This window comes from Gigantopelta aegis, chromosome 6, assembly GCF_016097555.1.
Source record: "Gigantopelta aegis isolate Gae_Host chromosome 6, Gae_host_genome, whole genome shotgun sequence".
In the NCBI taxonomy this organism is placed as follows: domain Eukaryota; kingdom Metazoa; phylum Mollusca; class Gastropoda; order Neomphalida; family Peltospiridae; genus Gigantopelta; species Gigantopelta aegis.
The window spans coordinates 61,434,171-61,452,637 of NC_054704.1; the positions used below are offsets into that span (position 1 = coordinate 61,434,171).

An 18,467-nucleotide genomic window follows, 5' to 3' on the forward strand; every position below is an offset into this window, starting at 1 on the left:
TCCCCAATAACACTTCTAAAATAACATTTTAATTAAATTTTTAGTAAATCACAGTACTAAAGTCGCCATCATCGGTAACATGACGTCATCACGTTTAGCACAAATTAGCTTGATATCACACATTTTAACTAAATCTTTGAAAATGTTAAGCTCAGGTATATAGGTCTTGTTGGCTTGTAAGCAAATGACTCATCTACTGCAACACATTACCTAGAGACGTTGCAAATTTGCATACCATTATTAACCTGGTTAATACACTAAATTATCACATTAGTATATGACATGGATAACATGTGTAAGTTATAGGATAAATAGAGGTTATTACCAGAGGTTTTTTGTAGTATCGTCAATATCATATATTAGGAATAAAAATTGTATTATGCAAGCATAATACATTATTTTTATTCCTAACATATATGGATGATACCGAAACACATGAGGGTAATAATCTCTCTATCATATAATCTCAAGCTTAATACAAATAGTTTTTTCTAAACAGTATACACAGCTTTAATTCCAGTCAGCCATTACGCGATATTCAAATGATGTAAGAATATATGGCGCAGTTTCTTTTTGAATGAAAATGACGTCAAACGTGAATGACATCATTTTTGATGTCCTTACGTAAAAATAAACTAGTGCTTAACATTTATTTATTTTCTGAACTCTGGACAGCTTGCAGTGTAAAGTTGCTATTAAAACAATTTTGTTAGATGACTATGGGTGCATACGTTAATTATGGAGTGTCACTGTAGTAAGTTTGCTTAAATGTTAATAAACGTAGTGCTGTGACCTCGATTAATTTACATCTAATTTGCAAAGTTATCAAATTCTCAAAGTATTTGATCTGAAAAATATCACAAACTTTGATTGCATTGGAAATGCTAGATATTATATGATAAAGTGTTATATTAATAATTTATTTGGATCGAAATTCAAAGAGCATGCAAACCATTATAATTGTGATAAATTACTGGTAATGTTTTCATCGAGTAAATATCTTTCTATGCCTTTGCAATGAACAGTTTTGTTTCATATGTTCTGTTAAAGGTGAAACATGGGCACACTTGACTATTTTTGTTAAAATAATTAAATAACATTGGCTTAATATACATGTATATAGCTGCATGCATTTCGTAAACACATTCATTTCACACATCCAGTGTGAACGCTCTCATTGGATGTGAATTTTTGTGTTGGGGTGTCGTTAAACATTCATTCATTCATTCATTCATTCATTCATTCATTCATTGGAAAAAGTGTATTTTAATTTTTGCACAACATGCATGTGTCGCATCCAGTATGGAGGGATAGTTTTTATATTTGGTATGACTTATGTAATGTCAAAGACATTTTAAACTGTTAAAAACATTTAATTGCATCTAAATTTTGAATCTTTTCAGGGATTGCTTTAATATTTGGTATTTGTTATTTAATTTTTTTTGGAAAGTTTTAAGCTATTGAAGAAATGTATGCTCTAAATGATGTGGGAATGTATTTCAAAAGTATATGGAGTCTGACCCCTACCCTCTTTTAAAAAAAACTGTCTTAACAGTTATGTGGATTGATTTATATTTCTATTACATGTTGCATATTATATAACATGAAAACATGTAAGCCATTGTAGTTCTTTTTATACAGATTGATTTATATTTTCACTACATTTAACACATATAACATGTAAGACATAATGGCTTTGCCATTGTAGTTGTTTCTATTCAGTTAATATATGGTTTACTCGTTTTAATGCAGGTATTGGTTTGTCTTTTAACTTACAGGTTCATTAGTGTTTTACATTGTACTTGTAGTAGAATGATTGACCAGTGTTTGCTATTTTGGCTCAAAAGTATATTGGAATGGCAGCAACAATAGATTATTTTGAAAGAAAATTAACAATGTAATGTTACAAATGCATGTTAGATGTATCTGAACAGAATGATTAGTACTTGAATGTACTATTTAGGTTAAAATAATCCTTTCTTCTATCATTGTGATTGTTTATTCATATCTTTATTTAAAAAGGAATCATTCCTTAATGAGTATACGTATGTGCTATAGTCCAGGCAGTTATGTAAATTAGCATTATTTTTTTTGCTCAAGTCAGTAAAATGTATTTCTTTTTATTCTTAAGACTATCGAGAATTAGAAATCCATTGGTAGCATTTTTTTCAGTCATTTGATCATGGTGGCCATCTTGAAATTATATTTTACATATATTTTGACTTCCAGTTAACATAAAAACACAATTCTTGTTTATATTTATATTTTTTAGGGCAATGAACTCGCTGATAACATTTTATTTAGTCATTTGGGCATGACAGCCATCTTGAAATTCAAAATGGTCGCCAATTAAATATTCTTATATATATATTTACTAATGACTTTCATGTTCTAGATTTTAAACTAATGAAATAGAGGAACAGACGAATTGTAAACTGTAATTCACAATAACACATTAGTAGGGCTCACCCCATTTAGTATCTGGCTAATTGAATGTATCTAACAATTGACTAAAATTAATTATTTTTCACTGTGACCCCTGATTAGGCATCTACTTCATCTGTAATGGCATGTGTATTGCAGCAACCATCACCACTTGTAGAGTTCTGTACATTGCAGGTTGTATTCCTTGCAGGTTCATCTACCTGAACACTTACTGATACCACAGTTGCATCTGAACAGTTCTATCACAGTCTCTGGTGCAGCTTGCACTTTAACCACATTTACAAATATATCCTCCTTGATATATCCATGGGTCTAGATCACTGGATGTAGCATGGAATTCTAAGCTAGGATATTTGCTTGGAGATATGCTCTTTGGGTATGCTGTTATTAGATATTTGGCAGTGTTTCCGCACTTTGGTTTGGTGATGGTGTCTTGAACTTCTATCCTCTCAGAATAGCTGCATCAGTTATACAAATGACCCTTGAGCTTAGTACCATGGAGTACTGACCTCTTTGCATGATTCATCAGAATTCCAAGCTGGCTAAGAGCTTCAGATATAGCCAGTGCAATCTAATTAAAATTAGCTCCACTATTACATGTGGATCTAACACCAGCCAGTTGGAGCTCATGTCCACCAATCAAAACCTTACTTGCAGAATCCTGCCAGTGATTTAAAACTAACAACACTGCGTAGTCCCCAATGTCCAGGTAACATTTCGTCTGTAAATAATAATTTAAATATTGACCAATCACACTTCGCCGTTTATAACTTTATTTGGGAGCATACAAATTGTAAAAATATCGGGCAAGTCTATTTTAGTGGCCACAGTACAGCAAACCATACCAATACGTACGGGGTGGGTTATCAGTCTTCAATTTTACATTAAAATTTATTTATTTATTTATTTCAGTTTTACATTACAAATTATTTATTTTATAAAATAAAACATTTAAGGCATTCGTAATTCACGTGAAACATGTCGTATACCCTCAGGATAATTCGGAATGTTTTCAAATTATTTTTAAATCACTGGCAGGATTCTGCAAGTAAGGTTTTAATTGGTGGACATGAGCTCCAACTGGCTGGTGTTAGATCCACATGTAATAGTGGAGCTAATTTTAATTAGATTGTAGCCAGTGGAGCTTTCCCGAATACATTGAATAACATTTGTTTGCATATACCATCAATTTGTCCTGTTGTGTCACATCAGGTTACTACATGCAACTCTGGTAATGTTGATTTTCTTTGTGAACCCAGTTCATCATCAGTTAGTTGCATGTTGATCTGGCTGCGACTTAAGTCTGTACCGATAATTAGTGGGATCAGTGTGTGTGATCTTCTCAGGATAAGAACTAAGTCTGTGTCTGGTTCAGAAATTCACTTCTAATATGCCATATATCTTGTCAGTGAACAGAAGCATTTCATGTATGCTTTGATTCACTATTAGATGGTTACATGAGTGTAAGATAATATTTATGAAAGATGACACCAGATATTTCCACTAACCAGGCTACAGATATCGAAAACTATTGCATGCCATGATGTGAAAATGACACATGATTCCTCATATTCATGAAGTAACCGGGCCAGGCAATGAGGTGGATTTCTACATCAAAGACACAGACACAGGATACACAAATAATTATATGTAAATCACAACCAGATCAACCTGCAAACATTGTATAATGAACTGTATCCAGAGATAGACTCGGATTACCAGATGTTCATGCTGTAACTGAATATGACACAACAGGACAATTGGTGATGGTGGACATCAATAAAGAGAATTCAATGTATTCACGAAACCTCCATATATAAGTAACACCAAAGTCAGGTTGTAATCGGTGATGAACCATACAAAGAGGACAGTGAAAAATGTGAAGATTTTACTGCATGGAACCAAGCATAAGGGTCATTTCTACAACTGATGTAGCTACTCTAAGATAAAACGTTCAAGAAACCATCACTAAACCAAAGTGTGGAAACACTGCTACCTACCTCTTGGGTATGAAAACAGCATACCCAAAGAGCACATCTCCAAGCACATTTCTGAGCTCAAGATGCCATGCTTGATCCATGCAAACTTGGTTGGGTCAAGGGGGTTGGTATATTTGTGACTGCTGTTGGAGGTGTAAGCTGCGCCAGAATCTGTGGTAGAACTGATAAGATGCAATTGTGGTGTCAGAAAGTGTTCAGATAGATGTAGTGTAATTTAGTGCGAGTGACACAACCTTCAATGTACAGAGCGTTCCAAACGTGAAACTGATGAGGACTTCTGCAATGTGCATGCTACTACAAATGGAGTAGATATCTAATATGCCATTATGCATTACAATTTACAGTTGGTATGTTCCTTTATTTCATTCGTTTGTCATTAGTATTGCAATATTATAATTAATTGACCTAAAAAATGTACTAATTAACACAAAAGTTGCATTTGTATGTAGGCTAAGAGAAAACATATTTTCCAAATAATTACCTTGGTGGCCATTTTGAATTTCCATATGGCTGCCATTTTGAAATTTAAGATGTTTGCCATAATTGGATGACTATAAATCTAAAGAATTAGATTCATTGACCACTGAAATATACATCTAGACAACAAAATTGTGCTTCTACATTAACCGTGAGTATTAAAATGGTGGCCATATTGAATTTCAAGATTGTTTTCATGATTCAATGAATATATAAATGAAAACCATCCAATGCATGGAATACAGAAATGTACACGGAAAAATATATATTAACGTGGTAGCCATTTTGAATTTCAAGATGGCTGCCAAGATCAGACAACAATTTTCCTTTTTACAAAATAATCATCTGAGCTCATAGATGTAAACTGACACCAAAATTATTTTTCTGTGTTTAATGGGAGTAAAGATAGAGAAAAAAAATATAATGGAATGACGTCCATTTTGAATTTCAAGATGGTTGTCATGTGAGATGAATAATAAAAAAAGATATTTTAATTCACTAACATAATATGTTTAAATAGACCCCAAAAATATGTTTCTATGTTAAATGGGAGTGGAGATATATAAAAAAATTATATGAAAATGATGGCCATTTTGAATTTCAAGATGGCTGACATGATAGTGGTCAGAAAAAATGCTACCAATGGATTTCTAGTTCAGGTAGGTCATGGGAACATATGACCCAAATTTTATTAACTTGAGCAAAAAGAAATGCTACCTTCAAAAAATGAACATAACTCCCTAGACTACTATTCACAAGTTCACCACAATTATTACATCGTGTGGCTCAGATTGAGAAACATTGTTTTTAAATGTATTACCTACTAGTTGATTTATTCTATTTTCATTTCAGAACATATGTAATATAGCTAGTTCTGGCAGTAGTGCCAGTCTGAGAGTAGTAGTGTTTACCAGTTTGAATTAAATTACATGTATGTAAACCATCTGTTTTAATACTCAGATATTTGGAGTTTAAACATCTTTCAATTTAGAAGCCTACATGTATTTTAAAGAAACTATCATAAAATAATTGTTATTTTATAATTATGTTGTAAATAAAAAAACATTATTAATTTCTGTGTTCAGAGATGTGATTTTGATTTCTTTTTCAATATAATATATATTATACCAGTAGCAAAGACAAAATATTTTTAAGAAGAAGAAAGAAAAGACTTTCATTTATCTTGAATTTGTGAATTTCAAATTAATTTTTGGGATCAGCATTGTATCTACTGCAGTAGCAGAACATAGCTCAGTGACGGATATATACAGTAGCTTGTCCAAATTACATGATTCTATAACATTAACCTTTTCATGTTTGTGATACAATGATGTCATGGACTGAGCCTTTTTATGATGTCACAATGTAATTAAATTGACAAAGTGCCATCTTGCTACATAAGGGTTAATGGGGCTTCTCCATCTATATAATCTGAGTTAAATTTGTGTAAAATACAGTTCAAGCTTGAAATATCATTTATGCACATCTGTGTGTACATTCCCATGTCCTTTTGTTTATGGAAGCTATAAAAAGTTTTAGGCATGTGAACTGAACCACTGCTCTAAAGGTGGCAGTCTTCATACAGAAGGAGTTGGGAAAAAAGAAAGAAATGTTTTATTTAACGACGCACTCAACACATTTTATTTACGGTTATATGGCGTCAGACATATGGTTAAGGACCACACAGATTTTGAGAGGAAACCCGCTGTCGCCACTACATGGGCTACTCTTCCAATTAGCAGCAAGGGATCTTTTATTTGCACTTCCCACAGGCAGGATAGCACAAACCATGGCCTTTGTTGAACCAGTTATGGAGCACTGGTCGGTGCAAGTGGTTTACACCTACCCATTGAGCCTTGCGGAGCACTCACTCAGGGTTTGGAGTCAGTATCTGGATTAAAAATCCCATGCCTCGACTGGGATCCGAACCCAGTACCTACCAGCCTGTAGACCGATGGCCTACCACAACACCCCCGAGGCCGGTCAGAAGGAGTTGGAGTCATTTATCGTGGTCAAGACCAGATCTGTATTGACAAAGAACCTGACATTTATTCATGGTTGCATACCTTTACAACTCTATCATCACTTCTTTTGGAATCAGTCTTGTGCAGAAATATTGTATTGAATGGAAAATGTGTGATCATCATGTATGCTCCAGCTTCTATTACAGTGTTACACTCTTTAAAATGTGTATATTGTTTTGATGTATTATGCCATTTATGGTGAATAGAATAATGTATATTGTACATTTTTATCGGGGGGGGGGGGGGGGGGGGGGGGGGGGGGGGGGGGGGGGGGGGGGGTTTCCCTTTGAGGTTGAAATTCCTTTTTTTTTTTAAAATGTATTAAATTTATTTTTGAAATTAAATTAGTGTCAACTATATTATGTTTTATTCACACTTAAAAGTGAACAACCAGTGAGAGCCCAAATTCATTTTGATAAAACATGTAACTTAGTTGGTTGCTAGTTGGTAGCTAGTTGGTAGCAACCTTATGAAGCCTGTAATACATCTACTAAGTCTCAGAGACATTACACAATACACTAAAACAACTTTGCAAGCTTCTGTTTTAAAAACACATCTGTCAAAGTCTTTGCAGTCATTGCTGCTGTTTTTATCATTACCATTGGTTAAAAAAAAAAAAAGCGTGAAAGAAAATGCAGGAAATCATGGCTTAAGAATTGTGACATGCTTGGAGTGTATAGTAATCTGATGGACAATGGGGCGGTATCTATTGGGTGCAAGTCAAAGAGCAAGAGGAGCAGACACCTCCCAACACAAAAAAGAAAGAAGAAAAAGTGCCTCTTTTAGCTTTTGCCATGATCACATTTGTATGTGCATTGGACATATGGTTAAGGATTATACAGATCAGTGTTCTAGCTAGAATTTCGACAGGTCAGGGCGCTAATTTCATTGTAGGACATTTTTAACACGAAAGTCGTCTTGTTAAGGCAAGTGCTGGATACGATCAAACTTTTGACATTCATAAAAAATCATCCATTAATTTTCTTTTTAATCATGCTTCTTTTTAATTTACTAAACTTTTCTTTGAGGGATGGGGGAGGCAACAATTTTTTAATGAAAAAGTACATTCATGGCCGTAGTTAATATTATTGTACCAATTCACTAAATATAGACACTGTTAAGCCATAATTAATAATTACAAAATGTTAGATCACGGTCGGTAGTCCATCCCATCATCCTACACAAATGATTTTTGTAGTTTGGTTTGATGTAAGAAGAAAAGTAAAAGTAAAATACTATTTTTGAGTGCAATTTTGAGCTCAGAAATAAATCACTTGTAGTAAATTTCTTAGTATGAAAAAAGGTGTTCCCTATGGGAAGGACTATAGATACACTTCATTAACAAGTGCAGACGAATGAATGAATGAATGAATGTTCAAGAAACACCAGAACAACTGAAAAATATATATAATATACTATTAAAAAAAAGAAACTTGACATTGGTAAACATAATGCTATCGGATTATTTTTACAGAATCCAAGACATCGTAAAGACAATCAAGTGATGGTGATGCAAAAACACTATAAAACACATTTGATTCACTAAATATAGCCATAGTCAATGTTTGTACTGAAAGACAAATGCGCAATCCTCAGAGAAGCACGTGCATCCATGAAGTGCTGTAACTTTGCATGCCGAACCCTCCGTTGGTGGGGCATAAAAGGCCACATCAGCAGTGATTCAGACCACATAACGACACTGTTGGTAACGCAACAATGCCAAGATTGACGTCAGCTCAATGCAATAATACCATTGGGAGATTGCAAGCAGGGGCAACTGAACATGCTGTGGCAAAGCACTTTGGCGTCTCCAGACAGACCATCTCTGCTTTATGGACACAGTACAGTACCACTCAAAATGTTAATGACAGGCCACGGTCAGGTTGTCCCAGACTAACCACCACCGCTCAAGATTGATACATTTGGGTTTGTCATCTTTGAAATCGAACCACAACAGTAACAACCACAACAGTAATAACCACAGCCACACAAATCCCTGGACTAAGCAGAATTTCTGACCAGACAGTTCGTAATCGGCTGAGGGAGGCAGGAATTTTCCTTAGAAGACCAGTGCAACGTAACGTTTTGACCCCACGTCACTTAGCGGAGCGTCTGCAGTGGTGCCAGCAGAGGGTCAGATGTGCCAGGTGGAGGACTGTTTTGTTCTCAGATGAGTCTCATTTTCTCCTGTCACATGCTGATGGATGCACACATGTCTGTAGACATCGAGGGGACATTATGCTCCAAACTGCGTGCAACAAGTCGACCGTTTTGGTGGTGGCAGTGTCGTGGTGTGGGAAAAAATCCATCATGGTGGTAGGACGGCTCTTGTGCATGTGACAGGTGCACTGACGGGCATCAGGTATCGAGACGAGATCCTCCAGCATCACATCTTTCTGCACATGAACATCAACAGTGGAATGTTTCAGCATGACAATGCCAGACCACATGTTGCACGTGTTAGTCAGGAGTTTCTGCAGCGCCACAACGTCCAGACATTACCTTGGCCTGCCTGTTTGCTGGATTTAAACCCAGTAGAACATCTATGGGATGCACTGGATCAGCGCTTGCGCCGGAGGAATCCACCACCCCAGACACTTCCGCAACTTCTTTCGGCACTGCAGCATGAGTGGCAGAACATTTCACAGTGTGTTGTGCAACATTTGATTGCTTCCATGCATCGCCGTTGTCAAGCTGTCATCAGGGCTCGTGGTGGTCATAACCGATACTGACATTTTGCCCACCCCTATGTCACATACATGCCTGTATACATGTTTCAGGTGGATTCCCAGAGATACTGTTTCAGACATGTACAGAGTAATCCCCTTCCCATGGTGTCTTGATCTTTGGTTGCTTGTATCATGTCTACCAGGTGTTTTTTTTATTAAACTTTGAAAATCAATGTCAAATTTCTTTTTTTGAAGAGTACTGGTATATATCGGCTATTGGGTAAATATAAATATATAAATAAATTGATGATCAACATCAATATAAAAAAAAAATCTAAAATTAAGTTATTTAAAAACACAGTGTAAAGAACTGTGCAAAAGTTTTAACTGTAGTTTGACCTTGCATTTGTTATGTTGAAGGTTACCTTGATGGTCGACTTTCAACTGGATATTTGTTGAATTGGTGATTTGTGGTTATGTGTGTGTGACAATGTGAAGATTACTTCTCAATCAAGCAGTCATAACCACAAATAAAAGAAAAAAAAAACATGCCACAGACTTTCACACCTGTGACCAAACGATGTATTGTCACACGTTTCTTAGTTGGGAATTCAGACCTGTAACAACACTATACATACTTTGAAAGGAAAGCAAGATTTCAATTTTGTTATTTAATTATTTTTGTATTTCAATGAATTACACAGCATCGATCCAAAAGAAAATTTTATATACGCAACTTAATAAGCCTACACCTTTAACAACTGAATGAAAATCACTAATCTGCATATAGTTTTATAAAGTTCAGACATACTTCTATACAACACAATTAAAACAATTACTGTAGAGACAAATTTAATTTCTCATGACAAGTTCCATTGCTAGAATTGCCCAAAGTGTATATGGTATGGGTGCATGAGGGCAGGTAAATACAATGTAAAAATAAAGAGTTTTACGCTAACTGCCGTTCCTGTATATTAAAAGGTGTTTGTTGACTCTTTTCTTACAGCTTCTAATACTGAAGGCCAGCAACTGGTGACACCATTAAAAGATCCATCAAGGACTGTTGAAAGCATACAGGGATTTGTTGGTGATGTTTCAAATTCTGTTGCAAAATTGACTATTACTCCCAAGAAGCAACCAGTGAGAGGCTTTGTTACAACACCTAACACCTCGCCTGTTAAGGCTGTTAAAAGTGTAGACAATGGTTTAAAAGGGCAGAATGCCGGTATTACTGTGGCAGACGTTACAAGTGATGTTGCTCTTCCCAGTAGTGATAGTGCTGTGAACCTACGTTCAGAAACTGACAAAAGTCCAGATACAAGTGCAACCAGCATTTCAGTGGTCGAGTCAAATTCTGCTGTGGAATCGAGCTTGTACCCAGCAAAAGATCCAAACTTCAGGCCTCCACTACCCAAGTCATCTTCAAAGTAGGTGCTTATAATATTATTTTTATGGAATCCAAGTCAATACATCATATTTAGTGGGTGTATTTATCACATGGGTATTTCACCTGTTAATGAATAAATGTGAAGGATGAGAATTCTGTGGCTTCTGCTACAGGTTTTCCTTGTAGACATTTGTACTTTTTGTTTCAGTATTTTCTAGAATTTCAAAACACAGCTGTGATCAACGTCAATCTGAACTCAATTTAATTCTCAATTGAATATTGTACAAGAGTGAAACAAAAATAAATCTGCTTGTTGGTGATATCAATCGGTCAGCCTTTTTTTTCTTTCTTTTTTGTGATTTTCTTTTAAAACGTTAGGGTCACACAGTTGTTTCTAGGGACAGTCAAGTAATAGGAATCACAACTGATATTTTGTTTGGCCTTATTAATGAATTCTTGTCATGATTATTAGCAGAGGTCATCTGAACACTGATGATTAGTATTTGTTGCTTGCTGAACCTGTAAAGCTTCTTTTTTTAGAACCAAACCAAGGATCAATGTCAAGGAGGAGTATGCTAAGCGACAAGATGAAAAAGAACTAATAAATTTAGTTGTGATTGGTTAGTGTAATAATACAAATCTTTGATAAAGATGAAATACACACATTGAGTTAATAAAAGTAACAGATTAGCATATCTCAAGTTCATCTAACACATTCCATGTATTATTAATTTCAAAGGTACGCGTTTTCTTCTGCCACATTATTCTTATTAATTTTGTTTACCTTACCATGCACATTCCTTTCTCTTTTTCAAATTAAGTCTCATTTCATTCTGTCTTCAAGGGGCTGTCTCAGAGCTTTCCTGGTGGTTTTGGTTTCTCTTGTTTGTGTGGGTTTTCTAGGGCAGAATGTAGCCTAGTGGTGAAATGCATGCCTGATGCACGGTCAGTCTAGGATCAATCCCTGTTGGTGGGCCCATTGAGCTATTTATTATTCCAACCAGTGCACCATGACTGGTATATCAAAGGCCATGGTATGTGCTGTCCTGTCTGTGGGATGGTGCATATAAACGATCCCTTGCTACTAATGGAAAAATGTAGTGGGTTTCCTGTCTATGACTATCAAAATTACTATATGTTTGACATCCAATAGCCGATGATTAATAAATCAATGTGCTTTAGTGGTGTTGTTAAACAAAACAGACTTTTTTCTTTTTTTGGGGGGGGGGGGTGGGGGGGGGGTTTCTTTAAATCTCAAGATGTTTTTCTTCAGCAATGTGGTTATAAAAAATTACTACCAAATAGTTTCATTTACAAGTTGTTTTTTCTTCAAAAATTTATAGTGGTAAAGCACATGCTGTAATTATGTGTTTTACATCCATAAATATTTGATAGTGGATGTATAAATATGTCAAAATAGCAAAATAATTAGTTTATTGTCAATTTAATAATTTATCAAGAAGAAAATTACATGATTAGAACATAACTTCTTAGAAGGCTATATAAATTAAACAAAAAAAAAAAAAAAAAAATATATATATATATATATATATATATATATATATAATTATATTAATTATGACCATGTGGAAATTGAGTTTTGTTTGTATTTTCAGGACATGTTGATGCTGGAAAGAGTACACTCATGGGTCATCTCTTGTACCAACTTGGATCCGTGAACAAGAAAGCGATGCACAAATATGAACAGGAGTCTCGTAAATGTGGCAAGGGATCATTCGCCTATGCTTGGGTGCTTGATGAAACGGAGGAAGAAAGGTTTGATTGTTTTCTCTTATAGTGCTAAAGGTTTAATTGTTTTTTCTTATAGAACTACTTGTTACTGGGAGAACAAGTTGGGAGAAAATAAGGATCATTCAAGAGTTGATAATTTGTAACTTCTTGGTAGCAATTTGGTTTTCTCTCCATTGCCCATTGTCACTTATACTTATTTTACAAATCTGCAGTCTAAAATAATTCCATCATCCATTTTATATGACATATCCCTATGTGAAAAGTTACTGCTGTACAGTGTACATATTACAGCATACTTGCAGGTCTCTCCATAGGGTTTTTCTGAAGGCATTTTAACTAACTAGTACAGCATCTGTAATTATGTAATGTCGTAAAGATGTGTTTTTAGAAGTCATATGCACATTTGTTCCTAATTTGCTCTGTTTGTATCGGAAGGTGTGAATTCCGGTGTAATGAACAGAATAACATTGATGTGTATTCTCGACAATTTGTGGTCAGATGATGTGAATGTCGTAGCAACGAGGTCTGACTGTATCTCTAAATATATTTTTTAAATTTTTCTATAAATTTAATTTTAAATATATATTTAAAAGAAATATATGTAACACTTGAAATGGTAACAACATAAACAAAAAACCTTTAAATATTAATTAATACCTTTACTATCTTCTACCGATTCTGGTAGTGTTATGGATTGTTGGCTTCTTCCTTTTTCTAACTTGAGGTTTGTGCTTATATCCAGTTATAGTTTAAGCATACTGATGTTACAAAATATTTACTTCAGGAACTTAAGACTAAATAGTAAAATGATTGTTTAGTATTTCATGTCATATCAATTACTTTTAGTAGTTGCTTTCGCATTTCATTGGAATATCTCTGAATTAAAAGTTTAAACTATGATCTGGGCCCTGTTCCACGAAGCGATCTTAGCCCTAAGATTACCTTAAGCGCATAGCTACCCTTTGCACTTAAGTTGATCTTAGGGCTAAGATCGCTTCGTGGAACGGGGCCCTGGAGTAGACTTTGAGATGCAGGTCATTAACGTTGACCACCTTAGTGATACGACTCATTTTCAAAAGGCTTGTGTTAATTACCATATAAACAACTCCAGTTGACATCTAGAATCTGAGGTGCACAACACCTGGTTTAGACAAATTCTAACATCATGGGGTTTTCGCATTTTGATGGTTTGCACAGTAATCTCTGGTTACACAGATGGTACTTTGTACAATTCATTGTGTATGCATATTGTACATATATGTATTTGCATGTATACATGTGTAAAAAGACAACATATGTGTATTTTGTGATATCAAAATTAACTTAACAGGACACGAGGTGTGACAATGGACATTGCCCAGACCCGTTTCGAGACAACTCACAAGATAGTGACACTACTGGATGCCCCAGGCCACAAAGATTTTATTCCCAATATGATCACAGGTTAGTATGATGTACTACAACAATATTTACGTTCATAATTAACTACGGTTTAAGCACACTATTCTAGGAAGTCTACCAGAAATAGAGTTTAGTGGGAAAGTGACAAAATTGCCAGTACATACGCTGCTCTTGATGCTCATTCACTTGGATTGTACCCAAGAAGAATTGGTATGGTTGCCCATGATTCACAGTGTGGCATTTTTCAAAGCACATTTTCTTGGAACTCTCTTTTAAGATCAAGATGTTCATAGTTCAATTGAGAACAGTCATTAAGCCAGTAGATTGGTTTGCATCATAGACTACAAATACACTTATCTACATGTACATGTTTCAATCAATCCCGATCATCACAGTTATCTGCAGTTATATTTCTGGGCAGGTATTACAAATGGATGGTCCTACCTTCAGGAATACCAATGACTCCATGGCTCTTCACAAGAGTGTTAAGTTGATTTCACAATACCTGAACCACAAATGGACTTGCTTTCATCCATACAAAGACGATTGATGAAGCATCGTGATCATTGAGCTTTGTTCAGAATATTCTCCAGTTCCTCAGTTGGATCTTGAACCTTGACAAGCCTCTCTTGATCCCAGCCATTCTGTGATGATCAGGACAGACATGGGTGTTTTCTAGGTTATATTGGATCATTGTGGGAGAAGTTTCAACCTCCTGTCAATCAGTCTTCACTTCTGCTGTCAGTCAGATGATCCAGGGCTTCTAGAATATTTTTAAAATTCACTTGCCATGGTGAAAAATTCACTTGCCATAGGGCCAGTGGATTTGAAAATTCACTGGCCATGGTGAAAAATTCACTTGCCCATTTTTCATACTGAGATCATGTTTAGTCAATTTGTAAATTTATACAACAGATAGGCTCAATGGGCATGCTTTATGGTTTGTTTAGAAAAATATGCAAATAATTTTCATCAGTTTAGAATAAAGTTACCGTACCTATTAAAATTTTAAACTAATTGTTTCCACTAAAACCACCTAAGTTATAAAAAAATTCATGTTACTGAGATATTACAACAATTAACAGCATTATTTATTTACTTATGAATGGGAACTCATCCCCCACCCACCCACCCACCCCCTCAAAAAACAAAAAGAGAAAAGAAACAATTAAGAACCTTTATTAGAATAAAGTGTACATATATTGCAGTTTAAGGCTCTGCCCCCCCCCCCACCCCCCCTCAAAATTTTCAATTTGGGTACTTTGTTAAATTTATCTATTTCATGATACTGTGTTCCTAAGCTTTTAAAAAAAACTTTTTTTGCAATTTATGTCATATTTTATAAATTAAATTAATAATTTACACATTTAAAGTATTTGTAAATAGTGACATGCAACCTTTAAAGGGACACACCCTAGTTACAGTTATTTGTTAACCATTATGGCGTTGTTTTTCGCTATTAAACCCCATTTTTCACAAATAAAATTGCACTTTACTTACATTTTATTATTTAGAATACACATTTCCATTCACCTGAAGTGCTTTTTGGTAATCCTGATGTTTGTAAAACCACGAAATGCATTTTTTGCATTTTTTCACAAGACGTGCTGTCGAGAAAAAACCGTTAAGCAAGCGAGGTCCAATCTATTTTTAGAGGGAATCTTCCTGTGTAAACGTCACAGATGTTGGTATACCACGTGACCATTATCGTTTGTTTTCTCGTGCACGGTTCGCTCAATCAACATCCGATTTGTTGTTCATTTGTGAGATTTTTCTTCACAGTTCGTGAACATTTTCAGTAACAATAAAGTTCAGACAAGTAAGTGTCTCAATACAAAACGTTACAAACCCTTAAAACCAATAATTTTGCTAAGTCTTACGATATCTGGAGAGGGGATACAACCAGGACAGAACAGTTGGAACATGTCCAGGAGAGGTGAAAAGAACGCACCCCAAGTCTGTGCTCACTCTGTGAAATTTGTCGTGATGTAGGCATTGTTGTGCTTCGAACGACATCTACCGGTGACATCAGAATACTAACTTTCAAAATTATTTCAAGCAACTGGGACATGGGGATTCCCATGGTATTTATCGATATAAAATCTACTTTTTCACTCCATTTGATAAAAACGTGATCTAAGTGTGTTACAGGTTTGTAGATTAACCAAATTATAATTTATTTTCGCTGGATGGAATTAGGGTGTGCGGCTTTAAAACTAATAAAAGACTGGTTACCATTTTGCATATTATTAGTATTAGAGTAACAAATCTTTGGATTCCAGTGTCAAAAACAAAATGGCGGCAAAACAATGAACTTTTGTTTTTCCAATGTTTACACTTTATAACTTTAATAAAGTTACATCAGTAGGTATATTGATGTCATGGATGGGTCAGAGATTACTGGTGGCCAACTATTTGTTAGTGAAATATTGCATGTGATACCAAATCGAAAGAAGTGACTTGTAGATGTTTCTTTTGTTTTTTGTATAATCGTAGGACATAACGTTGGTAGATTGTTTAGATTTTTTTTTATCACTTGCCATCGGGATTGCACAAAGTAACTTTCACTGGCCCGTATCCAAAAAACACTGGCCTCGGGCATCGGGCCACCGTATTCTAGTAGGGACCGCAGACACTTTTTAAATATGACAAGAATGATATTGATTGTTTGCTATACTGAAGAAATGCCTTTAAAAGAATTTTAAAAATTCAAAAAAAAAAAAATTCAATTAGCCCTGACCCCCAAAATAAAACATTTGTAATCAGGGTAGGTAACTCCGTTTTGCAAAAGAAAATTAAAACCCAAAAAGTTTGGCACACTCAAAATTGTAGAAATGTATTCATTATTTTCAAATAAAATACCTTCAGTACCATTATTATAATCAGTATAATCGACTAATTGGTCATTATAATACCCATCCACCCCCAAAAAGGGTTCTACATAAGAAAATGGCCATTTTTATTGCATAAGCATATATCATACAACATGTGGAATGTAATAAAACTCATTTGTGCATTACAAATGAACATTACCATCATCGGCATGTGCTACATATAACTCCTCATTCGTTACCCACATTATCACAGCATTCAATTGTACAGAGTAAAGAGCATCAGTCGGCCATGGAAAAAGTGATATACAGCTCAATGGTCAATATGTAAGAGGACAAAATGTGTACCATTAATGTTGTATCTCTGTCAAAATGTCAACTTGTGTGTGTGTGTTATATATGAGAGATAGAGAGAAGTGAGACAGTGAAAGAGGGGGAGAGAGGAAAAGAAAGACAGAGCAAGAGAGGTAACAGATGTATGTGTTAGGTTTTGGGAAATTGAGTTTCTTCATAATTACAAAATTTGGAATAATTGGAGAATGCTTCATTGTTGTTTGTATGGCGTATTAGCCAGCCTGTCTTTGATTTTTTTAAAATAAGTTAGTGGCATTAAAAAACAAAATTACATCACCCATGCTGTTATTGGGACAATTATATACACATTTAGTGCTGTCATTGTCAAAGGTGTGCAAACAGTGGTTTAATTGGTAAAACGAAAAGTCGTAGAATACATGGTTAGGATTTTAAAAAGTTTTTTTTTTACACATTAAGTATAATGTCAAAGTTGACATTTTTACCTGGGTACCACTTTAATTGATTACAGCCAGTGCTCCACAACTGGTGTAATAAAGGCTGCGGTGTGTACTATCCTGTCGGTGGGATGGTGCATATAAAAGATCCCTTGATGCTAATCAAAAAGAATAGACCATGAAGTGGCGACAGCGGGTTTCCTCTCACAATATCTGTGTGGTTCTTAACCATATGTCTGACGCCATATAACCGTAAATAAAATGTGCCGAGTGTGTCGTTAAATAAAACATTTCCTTCCTTCCTTCCACTTTAATAGTTGATATTTTGACGACATTTTTTCCAATGACATTTTGTCCTACATCTGTTAATTATGAAGATGTGGTTATAGGGATTATTTTTATGTGATTCCCTAACAACAGATGTATCAGGGCCCCAATAAATGTATTCATAATAACAAATCATTGAAAATGTAAACAAATATCCGCCATCTTGGATTGTAGTAAACAGACAAACAGGAAGATGTTAACGGGCGATCACAGTTATACAATAAATCAAACATCTAAATTTTGTCATGTACTGCAAGAGTAATAAATTAAATATAATTACCTCACAAAAATAAATACTTGCAATAATGACAACAACACTATTTTTCAATAATTAAATGCGATATCGCTATTTTTTCACTTTGCCACTGAATAAAACGTAAAGTGGCAAGTAACACGAGTTCTATA

At 34.9% G+C, this 18,467-nt stretch overlaps 1 protein-coding gene across 2 annotated transcripts in view; it reads left to right on the plus strand.

Annotated features, from left to right (window-relative positions):
• Positions 1 to 18,467, plus strand: part of LOC121376336 (HBS1-like protein) — a 55,086-nt gene that overhangs the window by 23,882 nt on the left and 12,737 nt on the right. For both annotated transcript variants that reach the window (XM_041504181.1, XM_041504182.1), the window contains 4 exons: positions 10,622 to 11,042; positions 11,543 to 11,622; positions 12,619 to 12,778; positions 14,085 to 14,197. In XM_041504181.1, the coding sequence (XP_041360115.1) occupies positions 10,622 to 11,042; positions 11,543 to 11,622; positions 12,619 to 12,778; positions 14,085 to 14,197 (774 nt within the window). The remainder of the gene's footprint in view (positions 1 to 10,621; positions 11,043 to 11,542; positions 11,623 to 12,618; positions 12,779 to 14,084; positions 14,198 to 18,467) is intronic.